Source organism: Poecilia reticulata, linkage group LG18 (genome assembly GCF_000633615.1).
Source record: "Poecilia reticulata strain Guanapo linkage group LG18, Guppy_female_1.0+MT, whole genome shotgun sequence".
NCBI lineage: Eukaryota > Metazoa > Chordata > Actinopteri > Cyprinodontiformes > Poeciliidae > Poecilia > Poecilia reticulata.
The window spans coordinates 17,387,816-17,410,883 of NC_024348.1; the positions used below are offsets into that span (position 1 = coordinate 17,387,816).

The 23,068-nt window shown below is 40.0% G+C and overlaps 1 protein-coding gene and 1 long non-coding RNA gene across 6 annotated transcripts in view; one reads left to right on the plus strand and one right to left on the minus strand.

Moving 5' to 3' along the window:
• The window catches only part of LOC103480719 (uncharacterized), a 68,426-nt gene extending 60,071 nt beyond the window's left edge, over window positions 1-8,355 (minus strand). Inside the window, exons 1-3 of one of the 5 annotated variants that reach the window (XR_536154.2) lie at window positions 8,223-8,355; window positions 6,675-6,791; window positions 6,521-6,599 (exon numbers count right to left, since the gene is read on the minus strand). This is a non-coding gene — a long non-coding RNA (uncharacterized LOC103480719). The remainder of the gene's footprint in view (window positions 1-6,520; window positions 6,600-6,674; window positions 6,792-8,222) is intronic. The other 4 variants (XR_536150.2, XR_536152.2, XR_536153.2 and 1 more) reach the window with 4 other exon arrangements.
• Window positions 1,484-21,619, plus strand: LOC103480717 (uncharacterized). Its single transcript, XM_008435873.2, has 4 exons — window positions 1,484-1,600; window positions 4,088-4,377; window positions 18,993-19,108; window positions 21,301-21,619. Exons 1-4 carry the CDS (start codon window positions 1,527-1,529, stop codon window positions 21,490-21,492), a joined length of 672 nt encoding a protein of 223 aa, XP_008434095.1. The 5' UTR covers window positions 1,484-1,526; the 3' UTR covers window positions 21,493-21,619.
• The last annotated feature ends 1,449 nt before the right edge of the window (window positions 21,620-23,068 follow it).

The window sequence follows — 23,068 nt, forward strand, 5'->3', positions numbered from 1 at the left end:
CTTCTTGAGGTCAGTGAAAGCCTGCACATTTTTTGGAAAACAAATCTTAATGACATTCGTTTCTTTTTCATAGTTACCCACTACTTTACATTACAGTATTTGCCAACCCTGGTCCTCAAAGCGCACTGCCCTGAATGTTCTTCTTCTTATGGTTGGCAAACCACTAAATGGTGCATTACTGACACCAACTGGTAAGAAATGTTTATACTGTTGTACAGAGACAATATTTAACACTTGATCTATTTCAAAATAAATTTATTAATAAATAATAAATTAGTATTAATTAATTTTGATCTACTTCAAAATAAATTAATACCTGCTTCAATTTCAACCCACAGATTTAAAATGTTTGTTTTTTTTGTGTGTTTTTTTTTTGTTTGAATATTATTAAGCTTTATTTGATGGTTTCAGCATCAATAAATTAAATAATTTTAACATTTAAAGGAATTGAAATGTTTATTTTTGTAAAACTTTCAAAAAAAAATAAGCTTCATAGTTTGATTGTTGTGTTGCCATGGTTACAGCCTGGCGCCACGAGTTTAACATTTACTTTATGTCTTAGCACGGGTTTGCCCATAAGCACATCTCAGCAAATATTAACCAATTATCTCTGATTACTTTAGGCTCCGCCCCCTCTGTCAGATGGGGGTGGAGCCTAATGCTGTTCTCGTCAGCAAATGTATCTTTATGTATCTTTTATTTTCTTCTTCTTCCCATTGGTTCTGCCAATGCAGAAAACATGATCGTTTGCTGCTTTAGCAAACCTGATTCAGATGATTAGGAACAACCTGTTAATCAGCCATTGATTGAAATCATGTGTGCTGAAGCAGGCGGCCGTCTAAAACACAAAGGGCAGTGTGCCTTGAGGATCGGGGTTGAAAAACTGGTCTAAATTCAATTAGACATCGTACTCTGCAACTAATTTGTGTAATGTGACAAAAACCTGAGAACTTCTAACAGATCGCGGCACACTGCAGATGGAGATCAAACATGTCTGCTGCCATGCTGAGCCTAATTAAACGTGTAAATAACAGAGGTGGGGACTCGAGTCACATGACTTGGACTCGAGTCAGACTCGAGTCGTTAAAATCACGACTTGAGGCTTGACTTGAAAAAAGGCTCAAAGACTCGGGCTTGACTTAGACTTTCATGCCATTGACTTGGGACTTGACTCGACTTGAAGCTGTTTACTTTAAAAGACGTGATATTTTTTACTCAAAGTCTTAAAATTTAAAACACATTATTTATAAAGTGGCGTCATTAATTAATTTCACTCATTCCGCATCAATATGCGCAGACCGTCCCTCTGTTTTTCCTCTCTCCTTATTTATGTCTGTATGTATGTGTAGCTGCAGCTCAACCAATCAAATTAACAGGATTTGGACATTCAAAAAAACGCGGCGACGCTGCAGAGCTCAGGGAACGAAAGGCAAAATAACGGCTTGAATATGCTTCCGCGAGTCATTTCTTTTGGCTACTTAGGTTATGAACTTTCGAATAAAAAAACGAACTGCAACTTGTAAAACATGCAAGATGAGAATATGGGATGGAGATGCCACGACGTCCAACTTTGTCCGGCATTTGAAGCTTCACAAAGATGGTAGGTGGCACTTTTCTTTTGCTGTAAGATAGTTGACTTTAGCTAACTTCGTGTTAGCATGTGTACTCCGGGTTAAATTGGTGATGATTTACCATAAATCCGGTCCTTCAAATGCCTCCACAAATAATGTGCACCGTGTTATTGGCTCAGGAAGCCGGTGGATAGTGAGCGGGGCTCCGGAACAGAAAGCAGATTCTGGACCTGAACTCAGGGAACAGAGTCTCTCTGTCCCATCATGATGATGAGCCGGTCTAGTATCATCTAAGGATGGTTGGTGTATTTGAAGACATCTACGTTGGGAAATTATATTGACAATATATTGTTTACTGCAGTCAGTGCATTAAGTCTTTTTGACTTAATGCACTGACTGACTGTGACATGTCGCACAGAACCCATTTCCAAGTAGTATAGCTTTGCTGGAAAACTAATTTAAAAAACAAATCGCGTTTTTTCTTTGGCCATCTTTCAAAAATTTCTGTAAAAATAAAAATTGTACAATATCACTGACCCTGAATATAACACTAAGTGGGATAGTTAACTGAGTAGGACATAAAATAATGAGCTCATTATTTTGTGTTTAGTGATTCTGACCAGCTTGATTCACACAACATGTTTTTATCAATAACCCACTTGGCCTGACAGATATTTATTTTACCATCACATCCAAATTCAAAACCACTCCACTTTATTTGAAATGATTTAGATTTTTTTCATGTGGTTTATTTGTTAAAACGGACCAAATACAATGACTGTCCCAAATAAATGTTGTGTTTAGAATATCTGGCCCATATTTACGGAGGACTGAAACTAACATACTTAGAAATAAAAGCAGAAAAATAAATGCACCAGACCTTCCTGAGTTTACTTGTGATAACTTCATGTATACTTTTTTTTTATTGAATATCAAGTTTAACAGAACTGCGCAATAAAGGGGTCCAATTTAAAAATGTTTTTTATACTTTGTGTTCAGCTGCACATGTTCTATCATTTGAGATAAATACAGATTTTAAAAAGAACAAATGGTCCATTATTTTAATTTTATGTATAATGGCAAATTATATAAAAAAAAAATAAAATAAAAAGGACTCAATGATTTAAAATTAAAGGTTCCTGACTTGAGACTTGACTCGACTTGAGGACAGAGACTTGAGACTTACTTGCAACACAGTGACTTGGTCACACCTCTTGTAAATAATCTGCTTAAGGTAAGCCAGTAAAGCTTGTGCTCTTTTCTAAAAGTGCATTTTCATTCTATTTATGTAAAACACAAATTGCTGAACTAAACTGAAAGAAAAGAAATCTGAATGAAAACAAGTGATGGAGGATAATAACTGACATGCTGCAGGTGTGATGGACAGAAACCAGGTGTGAGTGAGTGAAAGGGAAATAGCCGAGTTAAAATGATTCACTCATTCACTGAACAGTTCACTACAGTAATACCTGCCTCATTCATAAATAGGATAGAAGAACAACGAAGATAGAAAATATTTAGCTTTTCGCCAAATTTAAGACACTCCTAATTTTGGAGGGAAATTATTTGAAAAGTTCCTAAACAAACATATCATTTTATTGTAAAAAGCAATCACTGTGAAGTTTAAGTCACACAATGCTCACCAACATGACGTAAATAACGTTCAGGCAAAGTTAATTTAGTTTTGGACATTTGAGTAAAATTAAAATTCCCCAAAGTAAAATTAAACAGATACTGTAGAAAAAAAGTATTTGGTCCCTTAAAGTTTTTTTTTCTTTCTTGTCAAACTTAAATATTTTTGATCATCAAGCTGTTTTCAGAAATGAGCTCACTTTAATTTAGGTTTGGAAAAATCTCTCCAAACCAACCTGGAACTATCTCAAAACGACAATCACAGTATTTTATTTTAATAGCACTATTTTATACAGATATGTTGCTGCCAAAACTGTAGACTCAACAAATCATTTAAATGGAACCAGTCTGACTGCATGAAGTATGTGAAAAGATTGAAAATAGTCAATTAAAAAAAAAACAACAAATCAATATTTCAATTATGCAACTATTGTGAAACGAAAGCTGGTGAATCTAGTTTAGAGATCGCGTACCAATGTGAGGCTGCATTCGATAACTTAAACTGTTCAGGTTTGTGCTAAAGTAAAGTTGCTCACCAGTTGCTCTGCGAGAAATGACCAGACAGCTGATCAGGTTTCCGTAACCTTTAAGCTTTGATGACCACACACACTAAATCCTGACGCTAAAGCACAGTAGCTAGGGAAAAAAATGTTTTCAAGGGAAGGAATCAACATTTATAAAAGCCCCCGTCTGCCATATGCGCTGCTTGTGGGAGAAAACAATGTATTGCATTTACGTCTCATTATATCAATTAATCGTTGCACATCTGTAAGCGTGTATCCTCATTTCGGGGCCTGTTATGTATGTTTGTGTTACAATGATGCGTTGGTTCTTTGGCACCTGCGCTGCATTACAAAGCTAAAGGCTTGGATAATATGCTGCAGGTGCAGTCCTGGCAAACGGGGAGATGGCAGAGTGCGAGTGTTTGTTTGGAGAAAGAGGAGGAGGAAGAGGAGGTCACCTGCTGTTGATGGTTGGCACTCAACATTAGAGCAAACGGATGACGTCAACCTACACCCTCTACCTCCTGCGGACTGCGTGTTCGGAGGACCTTTCATCTCCGGAAACAACACCTCTTCCACAAAGCTGGCCTCACAGAGCCCGACGCAGGAACCGAGGGCTCTTTCTGTCCATCCTGCCTCCCCATCTGCAGCGCTGTCAATAATTATTGAAGGTAATTACGACGCCGATTAGGAGCGTTCTTTTATGGCTGCGTTGGCAGATCTGCAAAGTAAAGATGGGCTAATGGAGGCAGTCACAGGAGAAGCATCTCGGAATGACATCCAATAAGGAGTCGTTCTGGTTTGCAGAAATCTAATTATGGGATGGCTGATCTATAGTCACTGGCACGTCGATGTTATTCCGCCCTGGCACACCATGTACAGTTGCAGTCGAACCCAGTGATATGGTCATAAATCGCTTGTAGATATTTGCACAGATCCAACTTTTTCCTTTAGGGATTGGCATCATCGTGTCTAAGAATAACATAAAACCACCAGCTACAGAAGATAATTTTAAGCCACCTAGCTATAATGCCCCTAAATAAAATCCACTGCAGTTTCCTTCAGTAGTAGGCTAATTAGTAAATTGTCTCATCTTGAATAATTTAAACTTAAGATTGCATAAACGCAGGTGTTCTGAAAACATTGGACAGAGTCATAAAGGTTCAGTGAAAAAGATGAAACTTAGTGTAATTTTTTTTCTTTTGCAGATAAACTGTCTAGATCTGTCCTCAAGGGACGGTATTTTTATGTTTCTATGCAAGTTGAAAAATTTTTGTGCAAAGTGGTGCTCTCTTTGGGTTGAACAACTGCAGTCAAATTTTCCCATTGGACACAACAGCGTAGCTCGGTTGATGTTTACGTCACATCCTGGTATAAAACAATCTCACTCAGACACATAGTGAGTCAGGAGCTGGAATAGTGAGCATTGATCGATGGCATTTCTAAGCTTTGCACATGTGTGACTCATTTGCAATGTGGACACGGAGTAGACTGGATCTCTGCTCCGACTGCAGTGCTCAGGCAGCAGGAGGGGCTCACAGCAGCTGTATGCTCGCTCTGTCAGGACGGTTACTGCAGAGAGATTGCTGCTGCTTAGCTTGTTACCTGATAAGTCTCCAACACAGAAAAACAGTTGATAGATTTGTCACTAATTACTTTTTTTTCCCAAAAAGACACTAAAGGGTCTGAAAAGTTGCTGAATATAGCAACAGTCATTAAGTTGGCAACAGTAGGTTTCCTCTTCCTGGCCCCACCCCTCGGTGGCTCTTGGCCACGCCCACTTTACTGGTTAAGCGTCAGAACGCTGGGTCCAAACCGACGGGCACACGCTGGGCAGATACCCAGTTAAATTTCTTCAGGAATTTAATATGTCTAGTTATTAGTATTATTCCAAGATATGAAAGTCTACCTAAACTTGTAGATCAGGTAAGGAGTTTGCGTTGACAAAATGCCTTGTTGAGGTCAGAGCAGAATGAGCAGACTGGTTTGAGATGACAGCTGAAGACTACGGTGGCTACCACTCCTGTCAGCTAGGAAGAGCTTTGAATGAATGCCAAGCGGATCAGAGGCCGCTTCAAAAGCAGGAAGCTGACTTTGTCGCAGAGAATTCTGGATAAATGCAACTAAAACAAACGTGCGAGTCTACCGCTAGCAGGAGTAACGACTTGATGTCTTGCTGAAGACAAAAAGAAAAATCCTACAGCCACAAAAATCTGATGCCACTTCATTTTTGTTTACATTTTGTGAAGAAGGAAGTTGCGCTAAGTGTCGTCTTCTAAGGTTTTCATGTCATTTCCTTCGGTGGGTCTTGGTGCAGCGCCTCCACAGGCGAGGAGGGGAACAGGTTTTTCAAATGTTGCAATTTTGGTCCCCAATCTGAACTAAGCCTATGAGCTATGAAAACATCCTAAAGCGGTTCTGTTGGGGAAAGGAGTCCAACCCGGTTCTATGAGGGAGTCTGTAATACAGCAGGACTGTGTGGCCTTACGTCATCGTGAATAGCAGAGTCAGAGGACCTTAAACTGTTGAATTGCACACTCAGCAAAGATGAACACTTAGCGTACTATACCCTTCAGCATCAGAGCTGCTGAATTATAAAGGAGGTGTAATTGAACATGCATCTCTCCTCGGTGGGTCATAGCCTGGTGTAGATTTGCATAAATGCTGTAAAGGCAATGAAGCCGATCGGTAAAGTGAAAAACCGTGATTACTTTAGGAAAGCATCTTGACTTTAACAGATTTGCAGAAACGGTTTTGTCCTTTTCCCTGCTAATGACTGAAGAGCATTTAAATTATAAGTCTTGAGCGTCTCACCTGCTTGACGTTTTCTCTACTTTCTGCTCTGTTACAGTTTCTGTTAACGACTTCCAGATTACAGCTCGGCTGAAGCGCTCTGGAGGAGAGAGAGAGAGAAAGTCTGAAACTGTGACTTAGTCAGATGCGTTTGTACCGTACGTTTGAGGCGAACCTGACGACCGTTTGTGGTTTTTAACACGTTTTCCTTCAAACTTCGTACTCTAGCTCCAAAGTGCACTTGCTCTGCAGCCGTCTGTGTTGTACCATCATCCCACCTCAAACATGTTGTCTGGTAATGAAATGCAACAAAGTGACAAATTTGAAATCCTTGATTTAGAGGAAAGACAGCGTAGGAAGCGCACAGCATATGGCGCTGCGTCGTCAAACTTGGCAAGAGGCTTAATAATGAAGATTTGCTCTAAATTAAACAAAATCCCTGAAGAAAAACAAAAGGAGAGCCGTTGGAAGTACCGGAAGGGGTAACCTTCACTTTTAGGTGCGCGAGGGAGCTAGCAAAACAAGAAAAGGAGACCTTTTTATGTTAATACATTTTCTAAGGTTTGTAGCTGCATTTAGAGAACAACCAAACGTACATTGAGCTCTTGGATTGAACGCCTTTCCATATGGCATATGGATCTGGGAACAGATCGAAGGATGAAATGAGGGGGGGGAAGGAAGGAGTCCCATGTGTCCTTTTCTCTTCATTAGATCCCAGAAAAACAAGAAGCGCCGCAGCAGTTTGATTGAAATTAGAGTTGTTAAAGATGTCAAAACGGGTGCGGCTCATTTGGAGGAGCCCCTGACAACACGAACGCGGATGTTCGCAGATCGTTACAGGGCCGCGACGACGCTCTGAAAAACCTGCTTAATTATGTGTAGATTGAAATAAGATGTATACATAGACTGCTGCTTGAATTATTTATATTTTGCGTCCAACTATAAAAGACTTGATTGTAATCTTTGAAAATGCCAAATGTTCTGTTGTCTTTGTGTTTGGACATTCGCTGCTTTTTCCTTAATTTTCAGTTCATTATCTGACCTTATTAGATGAACTTTTATGAATCCACTTGAATTCAAGGGATAAACCAGAATCTTGTTTTGCAAAAAGCCGATTTAGAAACTAGATCTTTAGGCTGTTTGCATCTGTTGGAAAGACCCAACTTGTTCCTTTTTTTTTTTTTTTTTATTTTTTTTATTTTTTTTTTTTTAACAAATCAAATGAACACCACTTCACAAAGAAGGAAAAAGTAGTAATAGATCATGTTCTCTGCTGTCCGGCTTTTATTTTTGCTCCCGCGTATGTTTCTTGTTTACTGGCGAAAAGAGAGAACACGAGGAGAGGAAACGGACCAGCTGCATAAACGCTCTTCGCCCATTTCAAAATAAGAGCGTGAAGATAAATTTTAACTCATTGAAGAGTTAACAGATGTCAGACTTCAATGACAGTTAAAATGGCGCTTTAGAATTCATCTGTAAAAAAATAAATCGGGGGAAGCAAAGGGCGCTAAACATTTTCAAAGTCGGCTAAAGCAATGAACAAAAAAATTGCTCCGCTATTAGCTGATTAGCAAATTAGTGAAAATGTGTCTGCCACTGCTAGTGTGGCACACAGGCCATTTTGATGAAATAGTTGATGTAAATTAATACTGTGTGTGTGTGTGTGTGTGTGTGTGTGTGTGTGTGTGTGTGTGTGTGTGTGTGTGTGTGTGTGTTTATTTACTAGTTTTGTTGCAGTTGCAGTTTGACGGCGGTTGCGGAGGGGGTCAGTATCACTCCGCCGTTGCTAGGAGACGGTTGGAACGGATGGGTCTTTTTCTAACGGCTGTGTAGCGATGACCGCTAAAATGGCTACTTTGTAACAATTATTAAATTAAAATGTTGCGAATCACAACATCTCGCTTGATTGTTTGTCACCGTTACACTAGCCTTTAAGTAATGCTAGAAATATTTGTATTTACCTGTTGAAAAGGGTCTTTTACTATTAAAGGACAGTCCAGACGTGCAGCACTTTTCTGCTCTGCCATTTGGTCATTTTCCTTTCTTTAGCCAATCACTGCTAAATAAAATAAATGGTGGTTTTGTATTGGATGCTTTGTCAAGTACCTCTGTACCTTGGTATTTCAGCTTCCACAGAACAAATCTGCAAAGACTGAACTGTGAACATGAGGTGGTCTACTGTACCATTAACAGACAAATGTACATAAAAACATGCATGCTATTATTGGTGAGAACTCTGTGAAGAAAGGGAGTCCTCATTTACCTTTAAGCACGTTGCATATGTGCACACATACTCCCCAAACAGTTGGTTTAAAGACTGCTGTGGCACTGTGCTGTAAATCTGTACAATTCATAAAAACCAGAGGAGATGTAGAGAAGCATTTGGGAGCTAATTTAGTTGATTCTTCTTTCTCAGCCGAACTGTCATGTCACAGTAACGCATACAGTTCAGTATAATCTCCCCAAGTGTCATCTCTAAACTGATCACGTTAGCAAACACAGTCGCCTCTTTATGCGTGAAACAGACACGAAGCAGCATTAGCATTCATGACGTTTGCAGGAGCAGTTTGGGGTTGAAACATTCCTCTGCAGCCTGCATGGCTGAAGCCTCAAAACGTCACGATTCAGTGTACTTCTAAACCAACCACTTAGGTTCAATCCATTAATGCCACAGCTCTATTCCAACCACAGAGCCCCCTCTCTCCTCCTGTTGGCCTAAACAAAGTACCTTTTGTACTCGTGTCCTCATTCTTCCCACTACTTGCCTGCAAGACTTCCTACAACTTAAACTAATTTCTTGAAGTAATCCTATAAACATTTTTTTAAAATTAATCGGACATCATGACCTGCTGACTTGACTCCACTTATCTGAGTCGTAAACTTGTGCGTGACCTCATTATCCAGATGGACTCTTTCCTCCATAGAAATCTGAAGTTGCAGTTATTTTAAGCATAAGACTTGGCGTCGGTACGTGAAAAGAATACGATTTTTAAAGTATATAGAGTTATCCGCGTTTTGCCCCACGCGGTTTTCTTGTGGTTTCCTTAAAACCACAAGTTTTAATGAATTTATTGGAGATTTCCCAAGTAGTAAATATATGAAGGAAAGGAAAATTATATCATTTAATGTTTTGCACAAATAATGTGCTAGTGTCAAAACTAAGTTTTCATTTAAGACTTTAGCATTTTTGCTAACTATGATAACATTTAGCGCACTTAGCCCAAGTTAAAAAAATTGAACTGCTACCTTACTCGCCTTGCTTTGTAAGCTTTCAATTTAACGTTTAAAATCTGAAGTTTTAGTTGGATTGTTACAAATTCATGTAGAAGTAATTGCAAAACCTTTGTTTCTTTACCGTGGAAACGGAAGGCCAAAACACTAAGAAAACATTCGCGTTTTGCTCTGGCGTTGTCGTGTAAACGGAGCTTAAATCGATTAGAAAGGTTGTACTACTTGACAAAGTCGTCCTGGGTTCGATTCCCGGTCTCCGGCCTTTTGCTGCGTTTTTTTTCTCCCCCTCTACTTCCTGTCCATCTACTGTACAATAAAGGCTAACAGAGCCTAAAAATATATTTAAAAAAATAAAGTCAATTGTGCCTATCTTACCTGCTTCTGCTGTAATCAGTACATAACCCTAGTGGTGATGAAGAAAACAACAAAAAATGCAGCCAAACCTTGTAGAGACACAACCCAAATGGAACTGAATAGAAAAGCATGCCGCACTTTTAAGATTTTCATTTAATCACCATTTTACATTACATTGAGTCGATTTATTGCACTGAATCCCATCAAAATACACATGAGTCTGTGGCCGTATTGAGAAAAAATACGTCAAAACTTTGGGGATATGGATAATTATGCAAGGCGTGGTTCGCTGGGTGTTTCTGTCACCTTGTGGGCATCTTCATCCACAAGTCTCTCTCTGATTTAGGCCGATATGACAGCTCTCGGAGCCCCAACAGGAAATTCCAGCATCCTAACCCCATCCAGGTCTGACAGCTAAACCCCCCCGCCGCTTTTTTTTTTCCCTCTCTCTCTCCACTGAAAAGCACATTAGCGATATTTCTTATCATACCGACAGCATCAATTTGCGCACAGCCTCCCCTTTGACACATTTGCCTTTGCCCCCATGAGAGGAGTGGCCATAAATTCACCGCAAGTGTCGACACCAGTGAAATACGCTGTTGCCTCAATTAGCTGCTCAGATCTTGTGTCAGAGCCATGGAGGACAAGAGAGAGAGAGAGAGACAGGGGTGGTAGGGGGGGAAACGATACGCTGCAGCTGAGCTGAAGTCATTTACCTGTGGGGCCTGGTACTGTCTCGCCATATCAAGGGCCTTTACACAAACACGCCTCTGGCTCTTTTAAGCAAAAAAACCCTACCAAAACGCAGGCCTGGGGCCGGGGAATGAACCTCTCTTACTCGGGTCAAAGCCGACACGGAGCAAAGGAGGGCGGGGGGGTGGGGAGGGAGTTACAGCTGATGCGGCGTTAGATATTCTCCAAAAAAGCTCGACGGGAGGAAAAGAAGAGGTTAAGGAGCATTCTGGTGCTGTATCTGCGCTCAGGGGCGTCCTGCGGCCCGGAGGAAGCGGCGTGGGCAGAAAGGGGGCAAGCGTTTCTCCCTGCTACCCCCTAGCCAGCCTCCTCCAACTGCCATCTGATGTGAGGTAACATGTGAGGGCGAGCTTCCATCTGTCCGCAGTGTACGGCAGCAGAAGGTGCAGCTAATGAGGCTTGATTTGCTGCTGCACCTGCCTCCAATCTGGGGCGGGGGGGTTGGTGGTGGTGGTAGCTGAGAGAACGAGATTCTGTGTTTTAGTGTGTGTGTGTGTGAGCAGGGGATGCTCCATCTCCTCCCCCCACCCCCCACCCATCTCCCCTTCAAGGTGTAATCATTGGTTAGCGTGTATGGGAGCGCCTGCAGGTTGATGGATCCTGGGAATTCATTAGGAAGAAGGTGAGGCCTTTGGGTTGGAAGGACCTTTTGACCCGTCTGCAAACGCGTTGGAAAGCCGAGGACGACTCAAAGGGAGAGGCTCGCCTCTGCTTTAGACGCCTTTTGTTAAAACCCGACGTTTGTGTGGTTGTGTTGTAGGTTTAGTTGACTCCTCATGAGCCACAAGTGATGCTTTTCACCAAAAATATATACATGTTGGCAGTGTTTTCATGTTTTTGTTTCTTCCCCGTCCCAGATGTTGTCAGGACGAAGTGGTGCTCGCATGCTAAATCAGGCATATTTATCCCCCTTTGCTGTTCCCTGTCACAGATACCATTTGACACAAGAGCTCTTCAGAGGCCAGTTATTCCAGCCCATTGAATCCAGACCAAAAGCTTCCTCCATGTGGGTTTGTTTTGTAGTTTTTCCTTCTCTTTTTTCAGTCAGTTCCTCGCCTTTTCCTGAATCTACAGGAGGAAAAATCTCTGATTAGCTCTCCAATAAAACCTTCATGTTTTGGGTCGTAATCAGGCAATCAACCAGAGGAAAAGCCCTTACACAGCATGATGCTGCCAAGAATAAACAAAATTATTCCACAAGTGTTTCAGTCTATCATGCAAAAGTCAAGTTAGCCAAGTTGCTAATTGTCTTCAGCAAATTCTGGCAGGGTGGTTGTAAAAAGCGAGTTTAAAACATTAATTGGTGGTAAATATGATTGCAAACACTGAGAAAATTGACGTTATTTAGCCTACATATAACAAATTGACTGGCAGCGTCTTATGTTCTTCATAGCTGCTGCTGTAACAACGAAATATAAACTGCAATAAAACGAAAAGCTCACTGCTCAAAGTCACTTCTCCTACGTGGGATCCTTTTATTCTCCGACTGCCTGCTATGGAAAGATTTATTGTTTTTAATTAAAATTATTCATCGGAGGGTCAGCGCTGTATAAATATACAGAAATTAATTGAAATTGAATTTAGGGGCCAGATCGTGCAAAATGTGATCCTTTCTGTAAACTGTCAAAGTATTTGATTCTGTTTCTACAAGATAATTACACTCCATCAAGGCTTTAACAGAAGAAATGATTGTCAAAAATTAGAGATTGTTTAATAGAATCTAATTTATTGGATGCTTTCAGATGGATGACTTTTTTTATTTTATAGTGAGCATGTAAAATGTATAAACCTCAACAGGTTTCTGAGAAAAGTAGTACCTTTACCTGTTACACTTTCTTAAAGAGATTAAAATAGGTTTATTGTGCTACACAAAACATGTCCATTATGTTTTTTTGCACAAAATTATTCTTGGAAGATGAGATTTTAGTTTGGCCGGTTCTGTAAGCAGATGTACATTCATGTAACTGTACATATTTGAAAAGCAGAAGTGGAGCCTCCTGCACAACCAATAAAATGGGGAAATCTTAATATTACCAGAATGAAATAGTTATATTAGGAGAATGAAGTAGTAATTTTGAGCTATGACAAACAATATAAAATAAAAATAATTATCCAAACCTTTTCATTAAAATTCCTTTTTTTCTAGTAAAATTGCGTCTGTATTATGACTGTTCTTGTAATTAAACTAAATCTTGTAGCCAGTTTGCTTTCATCAAATCCATTTAACTGTAACTTGCTGAAGGAAAGCCTCCCCACAGCATAATACTGCCACCACCGTGTTTCATCACAGGACTGCTGTGTTTATGGTGTTAATTTTCTGCCTCTTGTGCCGTTTTGCTTGACGACTAAATATTGTGATTTTCGGTCTTTTGTGAACTTTGTAAACAAGCACTTATTCCTCTGATTTCCCCACCGGAGCTGCGAATCTAGTGGCTCCTCCAAAGTTACCATGAGGCAAGTGGCTGATTGTCGGATTAATGCTCTCCTTGCGGCAGCATCATGCTGAGTGAAGGACAGAAAAACTGACCAGACTTGGTGTTTTAAAACAACGCACAACAAAATTCAGATTTCTTTTATTGGTTCTCAAGGATTTTTTAAAAAAAATTGTGTTTATGTTTATTTTGCTGCTAAGCACCATCTTGTGTTTATGTAGCACAACGATCTGCAACCTGTGGCTCCGGTTCTACAAGTTGCTTTTTGGACTTTCTAAAATGTCTCCTAGTAACTTTTGCTAAAGATAATAAAGACCCAACTCATGGTTTTCAAGAATTACATTAAAAGTAACAGCAATATCTGTTTAAATATATTTTTCTTGGACACTATAATGCAAATATTAATATTCCGAAGAAAAAAGAAATTACCAATGAGGATTTTGGAAAAGTTTTTTTATTTTAAAACCTACAATTAGAAACAAAATGGTGATTCTTTAAAAGTAACACATTTCCTGTAGTAGATATTTATCAGAAGTTGTAAATTCTGTTTTTTCAAAAGGTGAGGTGACATTTCAAAATGAGTTTAATTTAGCAGAGCAAAAAAAAAAAAAAGAGGCACTTTGTGTCAAATATAAAATACTGGTAAAGTGAGGTCATTGGCTTTAATGCGACAAAATGAAGAAAAGAAAAGTTTCCAACAGGCCGTTTTGTGCACATTTCCAGGAATGCATGCAAAGCGTGTGACCTGGCCGGGACAAAATAAGCTTTATTAATTGCCATCTAATGTCAGCCCGTCTCCTCTTCAGAAGCTTAGAAATGCTGCGATGAATCAGAGCTTAGTCACCAAAAGGAATCAGAAGCTGACGGAGAGGAGCATAAATCTGAGCCCGGTGCTGAAATTACGAGCCAGCTCCATGGGAAAAGAGTTTATGCTGCAAATCTGAGAGCGCTGATCATCCCATCGGGCTCATTTGTTTACTTTCAAATTCCCTCTTTTGTGGGTTTGGAATTAGAGCTGTGTTTGTGCTTGCTTTGGCCCGAGGATGGAGGGGCGGAGGGCGAGGGGGGGAGAAAATCACTCGAGATGTGATTAAGAAAATTTATACTGCCCTCTTCTGGCAGGAGCGATGATCACCTCTCCGAGTAAATGTAAAACTATTACTGCATTCATCAATGGAGTGCAGTTGAGAATCACTAATGTGCAGCTAAACATGATATAAATCTTCATTTGAGCTTTTTCACAGCATAGAGAGAGGGACAGTGTTTCACTATGATCGCATGTGCAGGGGATCAATTTCATATGAGGGAAAAGAAAAGGGGGAAACAAACTAACTCTAAATTCAGAATTAAAACCAAACAATTATTTGGTTTTTTTAAGAGGAGTTTCCTGCTCCGAGCAGGTAATTGTCCGGAGCCTTAATGTCCGATGCGGATCGTTCATTAAAGCCCCGCATAAATCCCATATGTCTTGCCTCTTGTGTGTGATGGTGCTCCAGCCTTTGCGGCTGACGTGAGTCGGATCTTCAGGCAGGTGGCTGGGAAACGGAGGCAGATGGGCCGAGTGTACGCCACCGCCGAAATCTGTGAAGTTCTCTCTTCAGTTTCAAGCTGCACCGATGGGCCCTTGAATTATTACCGGGGCCCCCCTATTCATAATTAGCCCGGGCCTGGTGGGGACCAAAGCCCCACTAATGATGCCTTTGTTGCCGCTGATCTGTGCTGCACAATCAACAAGAGGGAGGGGGGATGTATGACTGAGAGGAGCGGTCCCACATTGAGCGATAACGTGCCTTTAGGGCAGCCTCTCTAAAACAATCACGCATGGTTTCAGCTCTCCCCTCGTTAAAGATGAGTGTTCACATGGGGCGTGAGACTTGGTGTGTGTGTGCGTGTGTGTGTGTGAGAAAGAAAAGCTTGTAAGTCTGCAGATATGCCAGTTCCCACAGGCATTATTGGATATTTGGTTTCATAGGCCTGTGGTCTCTGTTTGTTAAAGATGCCTTTAAAAAAAAAGAAGAAAAAAAAAGCCATTTCATTGACTTAATCAAACTTTTGGTTTTCCACCAGAAAGTATTTAAATCACTCCTGAATTTGCATAGGTCTTATTTTTCAAACCCCAAACGGATCCTGAGTTTTGCTTTTGATTTACTGACCGTAAAGTGAAAGTAGAGCTGGTGTCGGGTTGTGCTTATATTTCTTCGCAGTACACAATGTCTCAGCTGGTGACAACATGTGCCTGAGTGAAAAGGAACTGTTTTAACTTGAAACCAGAGCTCAGGTATGCGCCGACGAAGGCTGAAACCTGAGCGGGCGGACGGAACAAGAGACTCGTCCTACTCGGTAACGGTTAAATGTATCAGAGTGAGCCGTGTTCAAAAGTGTAAATTAGCAAAGTGGAGAAAATTGGATTTTTATGCGAATGTTAAAGGCAGGGGCGTAATATGGCACACCTTCCAGGGTGGCAAGAATGCAGGGGTGCCATAAGTATTGAGAAAAAAATTGTGAATGTCACTACAAAGTTTTGGCACACAACGTTTACTCTTTAATTGCTCATGGATGATGTAGCGCTGCGACATTAGTTCTGATTTGATTGAGTCGAGGATTGACGTGTAACCGTGGCAACAAGTTATTGTTTTTACAACTGGGAGCTTATGAGTACCATCTCAAAAGCTCAGATAACACCTGAACTGTGACCCAAATTCCCAGACGAGATGAAAAGCGTAACCAAAGAGCAGAGAGAGGAGGAGGAATAGACACTGATCATATCTCCAACTCCAGCTTTCTGCCTGTACAGCCAGACAGAGATTTAAAGAGGAGTGGCAACAGCAAGTGAGGTGGAGTAGCAGTGCTTTCCAATCATCCTGACATGATGCTGTAAAATATCATCTCTGGATGATCTTGAACTGTTGGGATATTATGCCAGTCATGAGACTATCATTCAGCAACAGCCTTCAGTCAGAGGCTTCCTCAGATTTGCTGCAAGACTGACTGCTACCAGAGCTTCGTTTTGCCCACAGCATCAGCGATTCTTTGAAGATACTTGAATGACACGAGTTGGAAGTTTATCCTCTGGGATAAATTAATACATTTTGAATGTCATTACATTTTACTGCTTTTATAAGTCTGTAACTTTCTCCAATAATTCCCTGTGAATTTGACTGTTCATCCAAACACATGGATGCTTCCAGGCAACCTTGCTACTGTTTGGGGTTCTGTGAATCGACTATTGGAAAATACTGTTTCCGTGACTGGCAGAACACGAGACCCTGATCATGAGGACGGAAACTGTGGCTATAAAACAGGAGGAGTAATGCACCAAGTGGCATGCAGACAGTATACGATTCAAACTGTATCATAACCCTGATCAAAAATATCACAGTTCCACTTTATGACAATCCTTAGGCAAAAAAAAAAAAAAACCTCATCTGACAATTGTTAAAATGGTAAATAATTTCTAATTTACCGTATTTTTTGGACTATAAGCCGCTACTTTTTTCCTACTCTTTGAACCGGCTTGTGCGGCTTTTCTGCGGATTTTTCTTCAACCACCAGGGGGCGCTTTAGCAGGAAGTGAGACATTGGAAGTCAAAATTGGAAATCAAAGAAGAAAGTGCTAATTTTCATTTAGAACAAGCACATGATGGCAGCAGGCAAGACGGGGAAATTTCTTCAAACTCATATTTACTTCCTGAGAGAGGTAAATGGAGCCGCTGCACATAAACTCAGCGTGAACAAATCCATGGTTCGGCGTTGGAGACAGAGGACAGCGTCTTTAATAGCAGATTTATTAAGGAAAACCGAGAGCGGCGGAGACACCAACGGCTTATACATGTTCGTTTCCAGTTTTTTTTTTTCCAAAACATTTGTAGGTGCGGCTTATAATGTGGTGCGCTCTATAGTCCGGAAAAGACGGTAATTTTTATGTGCCGTCGACAGAAGTTTAAAATGAACACAACTAAACTTAGTTGTAGTTTTCACAACCTAATTGTGCAAATGCTAGACTTTATCTGGTCCTGCATTGAACACGCCGCTCATAGCTTGTCAGCTGCAGCTTTAAAACGGCGTTATATTCACAAGGACGTTGTTTGGGAGCGTTGCTTTTTCACATTGTGAATTCTTTCCAAATGCATCTTTCTTCTTTGAAAAGAGGCAGAAGTTGAGTGGTTTTCTTTCAGTCAGCTGACCTGCAGTGCACAGCAGCAGGGTGGGTCCGTGCTGCGTTACTCTTGGCTCCGTTCAGCTCCAGCTTTTTTTTTTTTGCATCTCATTAAAAATATATACTTTATATTAAAAGGGGGAAGAAAAAAACTTTTTAGCACTTTTGAAATTACTACTTTGATATGAGAACGTAATGAGTGAAAGGTAATACTAACTAGCAAGTAATATTACTATAAAAACTAATATTGCTCATTAATACCCAGCATGATATAAAGGTTTCACCAATAATGATACCCAAAATAAATGTTCTATAATTTCTTAAAGTCTTAAAGAAGTTTATTTATCTAGTTATATTTCTAACTTGGCTTCAGGCCTATTGCTGCCTCTAATGACACCCTGTGCTAGTAGTGATGATTATGGCTAAGAATAACCCTTCACCTTATGTTCACTAAATTTATCGGGTTTCCATTTGCTGTGGGTGACGGTTCTTTGCTGTCTTAAGCGAGCAAATTACTTTTGAAAGTTATTTCTCAACAAATCAACTAATGAGCTTTTATTATCAATCCATCAGAGCAAATTGCATTTGCGTTCAATACTACCGCAAGTTACAAAACAATCAAATTAATTAAATAGCAACAGCTTTATCTAAAGAATGCAATTGCCTGCGCATGGCTTTTGATTATTGCTGCACTCCACTGGCTTTGGAGCAACAAGTTCACTTTCAAATGAGCTAATCAATGGATTTTGAATGGAAATATTAAATATTCAGACAATTTGCATCATCACTAAAAGCGATTTCGCAACGAATTATCTTAAAACAAAAGTTAATAATTAGACTTTTAAAAACAAAAAATGTCAGTTTATGTATGTAAACTCAAATGGAACAAATGTTTAGTGAAGCTTGAAAGCTAAACGGTGCTCCCTCCAGCTGACGAGCAGCATTGCATGTCTGAGCGTCGCGTTTGCAAACTTCTTAGATGATCTGAGAATTCTAACTATTTGGATAAAGGTTGTCAAAGGGGTTTGTTTCAGTCTGTGCTTTTGCACATTTCTGCCTTCAAAGATAAATCAGTGATGGTAGACTTGAGACATATTGGCCCTTTTTGTTCTCTTTGTTCCGAAATGTGTTTATTTTTATTTATTTTGACAGCAATGGTTTCAGACTCATCCTTCAGCTCGCTACACTGCATTTTTTTTAATCATTATTTTACCGTCAATAAAACTGCTCACATTTTTGTCAGATTTCAGATACATCCTCCCCCTCAATGTGGCAGCCTTTCTTTATTTAAAACACACAAAAAGCAACCCACTCCCACAAAAAGTGCTGCAGCGAGGAAAGGTCACGCTTAGGTTTGTAAATACCTCTTTGTTCCTCCAGGCCACGATCGGTTCTTCTGCTATCTAAAGAGAAGTTGGTGAAGGCTGTTTAAGGTCTTCGTTTTGTTTCAGAGAATGTTCTTCTTATGCCATTTCACATTCTGTGTTATAGAATGTTTTCTTGAGATTGTGCACTTGAAAAAATGGCTACTGAAAAGACTATCTTTTTTCTTTCTTTTTTTTGGCAGCTCCATCATGTTGGCAGCACAGTGACATCGGCATCCGTCTCTGGGTTCACGGCGGTGAGGAGGAGCTGGAGGAGGGGATGGATTTACTCTTTTCTGCAGGATCAGCCGAACGAAATGTCAGTGAAACGTTCAATCTCTAATGGATCCCAACGTCTCGCTGCGACGATGGCGAGGCTAAGTGCCCCTTTGTTTGCTTCTGAGGAAACGGATCAAGGATAAGGTGTTTGGTTAGTTGGAGGAGTGCGTGGGAGAGCAAAACGCAGCCGTGGACGAGGACTGTTCTAGAGGGGGGGCGTGCATCCGAGAGTCCAGAAACTTGGCCCGTTTTCAAATGAAAGTGTATTTATGCATTTATTAGTCTGCACTGGCAGCCTGTGTTGAGCAATTGCTCTCCTCCTCCTGGTTAAGTCAGGCTTTGAAGTCGCACATAGATTTTCGATCGATGAATGCAAAAGTAGAGGATGAATGAAAATGTAATTTATTTTCACAGACTAAAGGGATATTTCAGTGGCTTTTAAAAGAGCAAAGGCAATAAGAAACTGGCTACTTTATGTACAGATGAGCGCAGGGTCGGCTTCTGAGCTTCAGCAAGACATCAACCAGAACGCCTTGTTCTCTATTTTATTGAAAATGTAGAAACTATTTTTATATATATACATTTAAATGGTGTTAGTACTCTACCATTATATTCTATAAACTAGAGAGATATAGCCCACTGCTAAGCATGCATTTCATTAACATTAGCATGTTTTGTGTTTTTATAAAATACAAAGCCTCCTCACTCAAAAACCTGATTTCTAATAAACCTAAATACTGGAAGAAAATGTTTTGGCATAAAAATTCATGTAGGAGTGTTATTTATAGCACTAGATGGCTATTTAACCCCATTTCTAATCTTTATTTGAAGCTAGGTGAGAGGAGATTTTGTTAGTTAGCTGCTAATGTGGGTATAAATAAAATAAATGCCAGTTTTTTGCTGACTATAATCTATGGTATTATTTTTAATTTGATAAAGAGATTAAGTCGTTTTACATCTAAAATTGGCAAACTTGCTTACACCCAAAGTCTCTATGGCTCACTAATTAGCATGTTTATCATTACGTTAGCCTTAGCTTCCATTGTGTGTCTTTTTCAATAAATCTCATCATTAAAAAGACATATTTTTAAAAAATGTAATAGTAGGGCAGGAGTGATGACTTGGATGTAATATTTTGCTAAATTCTTTTCATGCCCAAAATTGATTCATGCCTTATCTATAAAACCCTGAACAGCTCTCCAACTGTAGGTTTGGCTGGTTAGCAATGCTAGCACAGTCTCTAGCATACTAGCTAACTGCAGAGAAGGGGGTCTATTTTGCTTAGAAATATGCTTGTTAAAGCTCTGTTTGGCTGTTTCTAATTAAAATTGTCCCAGATTTTAGGTATTTAATCCTGTGAATGAATACTGGGGATTTGTTTTATTTAGCTTTCAATGCTCTCCACATTATAAATTGGAGACTAATTAAAATGTGCAGCATTTAGTTAGAAGAACCGGTGTGTTTTGTGAGCATTAAATGATGCTTTTATGTAAGGTAACTTATGTTTAGGATTTAACATAAGCAACTCTTAACTTTCTGTAAGTTTGGCATTTCTACTCTCTCTAAAATAATCACTGGAACATTTAAACGACCTAAAACCTTTGTTGTTCATTTTAGATTTTATTTGGGTCTCGTTACCGCTTCCCTGTCATGTCGTCCAGGTCATGTGGTCTACTGTTTCAGCCTTTTGGAAAGCGTCTCGTTTGAAGCCGATTGTTAAGATGTTGTGACAGTTGTGTGAACCCTGTGAAATTAACAATGTCTTGGCGGCACAGCTCACTGATTGCATTGAGACTAAGATGTAGGAAGTCGGCTGTGGAGAAGCCCTTCATGTTTTTTTTTTTTGTTTTTTTTTTTCGTGTGGGGTTGGGGCTTGTTGGAGAGGCTGTTTGCTGGGAATTGTTTGAAACCCTGTTGTCTCATAGATCAGATCAAAGAGCACTCAGTGATGCAATAAACTGGTGAAAAGAGGACATTGCTTGGATTTGCAGGATTGGTTTTGATCCTTTTTTTTTTTTTTTTTATTATCACAAAATTCTCTCGGCTTTTCATGATACCGGTTCTATTTCAGATCCATCTTCTCCGGTTTTTTATGCTGCCAGTAAAGCACACAAAAATTCATAACGTGAAATGTTATCCTTTTTGTTTCCATAACACAGCTTGTGTTTAGCCAGCCTCTGCTGCAGCTAACAGTTGAGACTCCTCCACTTCTTCCTGTTTCATCCCATCCAGGTGCACAGCGGGAACGCTGCCATGTACGTCCCTCGGTGCACGACAGTGCAGCACAGCTGTGGAAGCCACCTAAAATTTGATTCCTCTCGCCGTAGCCTGGCAACGGCGGGTATTAGCGCTCGCAAGCTGGATGGGTGCAGTTCTGGTGCCAGAGGCAGGATGGGCGCCTGGTTGCAGCTCATTGGCAGATGACATTGAGTGAAAGCTGGCATTCTGAGATTAGGGGATCAGATGCTCACAGTGCTCCACGCAGGAAGTGGTATAAAATGTAAAAAAAAATAAAAAATCAATGCCAGGAGGGCTTGACAGGTCCTTGTGTCATGCATTACACAGCACATAAACCCACATCGCATTCATTTATTTTTTTTTATTTGTTTAATTTATCGACGGCTGTAATTTCATTTTTGGACGATTCACGTATCTGGGATGATAAGTAAATATTTGCTCAGCTGAACAAGCCAAAACGTCTCACTCTGTAGCTTGTAAAAAGCACTTTGAGATTTGAAGAAAAACACTGGCATCTCTTTGAAGGTCACAGATTTCACTTTTTTTTTGTTGGTCTCTAATAAAATACTGTTCGAAACACGCCAAAGATTTGGAATATACTACGACTGGTTTAAGTAGGCAAACACCACTAATACACCAATTAAACAATACAAAAATGGTCAAACAAACAGACTCAACCACACTTTTTTCCCCAACTTATCTCTGCTGCTTTTAACTATTTGTAACATTTTTAGCAAAATATGCTATAAGCTTATTTTGTCAAACTCCTTGTAACACAGCCTTTTTTTTTTTTTGACTGAAATTCCAGTCGTTGTAAGATGCGCCTCTGGTAAAAACCAGAATATGTGATGGCTCTACCAGCTGTGATCTTCACGGATTCAGTTTAAATTTGTTGACATCACCTGATCTATTCCCAGGAATCCTTCCTTGTTGGGTTCATCTATTCTCTGTGTATTCATCCTACCTACGACACTGTCAAACCGGTGTTTGACAGTTAATTGTGTCAAAGACTAATTAATGTCAAATATTTATAGTTTTTAAATACAGAAAAACTGCAACGCCTCTCCTGCACTTTTTAATGCTCCGTTATATGAACGAAACTACTATATTTTTCCTTCACTTAAAAGAAAGACATACATGGTTGTTTGGAAATATGCATGCAAAAAACATAGATGTGATGTGGAAAAACTAGAGGAGCTCCTAATAAGTTTACGGTGTTTCAATACTGGTAAAGTACCAAAATTATATTTATTACATAAAAGAGAAAACTCTGCCATAAGCATCTGACTGGTTAGCTTTTAGCTTATACGTCTGTAAGTCTATGTATCAATGTCAAAGATGCCACTAATTTAGCAGCACAGGCAGTGGCGCAACTACACATTATTCAGGTGGATGCAAAAACATAGATCGCCCCCCCCTCCCCCCCGAGGCGACGATACGTGAAGGGTAAAACTCGCTACATTTACCTCGTTATGTGCGCGAGGTGAAGGAGCGTAAGGCGCGCAGAAGTGTACGGGAAAACATCATCGGCGCGCCGCCCCCTCCAGACGGGGTTTTGGCGCCCCCTCTGGTGCTGCGCCCCTATGCGTTGCATACCCTGCATACCCACTTTTTGCGCCACTGAGCACAGGGAATAATTGCAATGTTTCTATTTCAAATAAAGGCAAATTGATTGTTTTATTATGGTTATTTAGTCATACTTTCAGATCATAATAATCTGATACCAGCCCATGCTGTGTTGCCACAAAGCCAAAAAAAATAA

Bases quoted from the DNA above. Each gene is read 5' to 3' on its own strand.
- LOC103480717 (XM_008435873.2), top strand. From the start codon at position 1,527: ATGCAAGATGAGAATATGGGATGGAGATGCCACGACGTCCAACTTTGT. The intron at 1,601-4,087 runs GTAGGTGGCACT...AATATGCTGCAG, and splicing joins TTTGAAGCTTCACAAAGATG to GTGCAGTCCTGGCAAACGGG. The intron at 19,109-21,300 runs GTCAGTGAAACG...CATCCCATCCAG, and splicing joins CAGGATCAGCCGAACGAAAT to GTGCACAGCGGGAACGCTGC.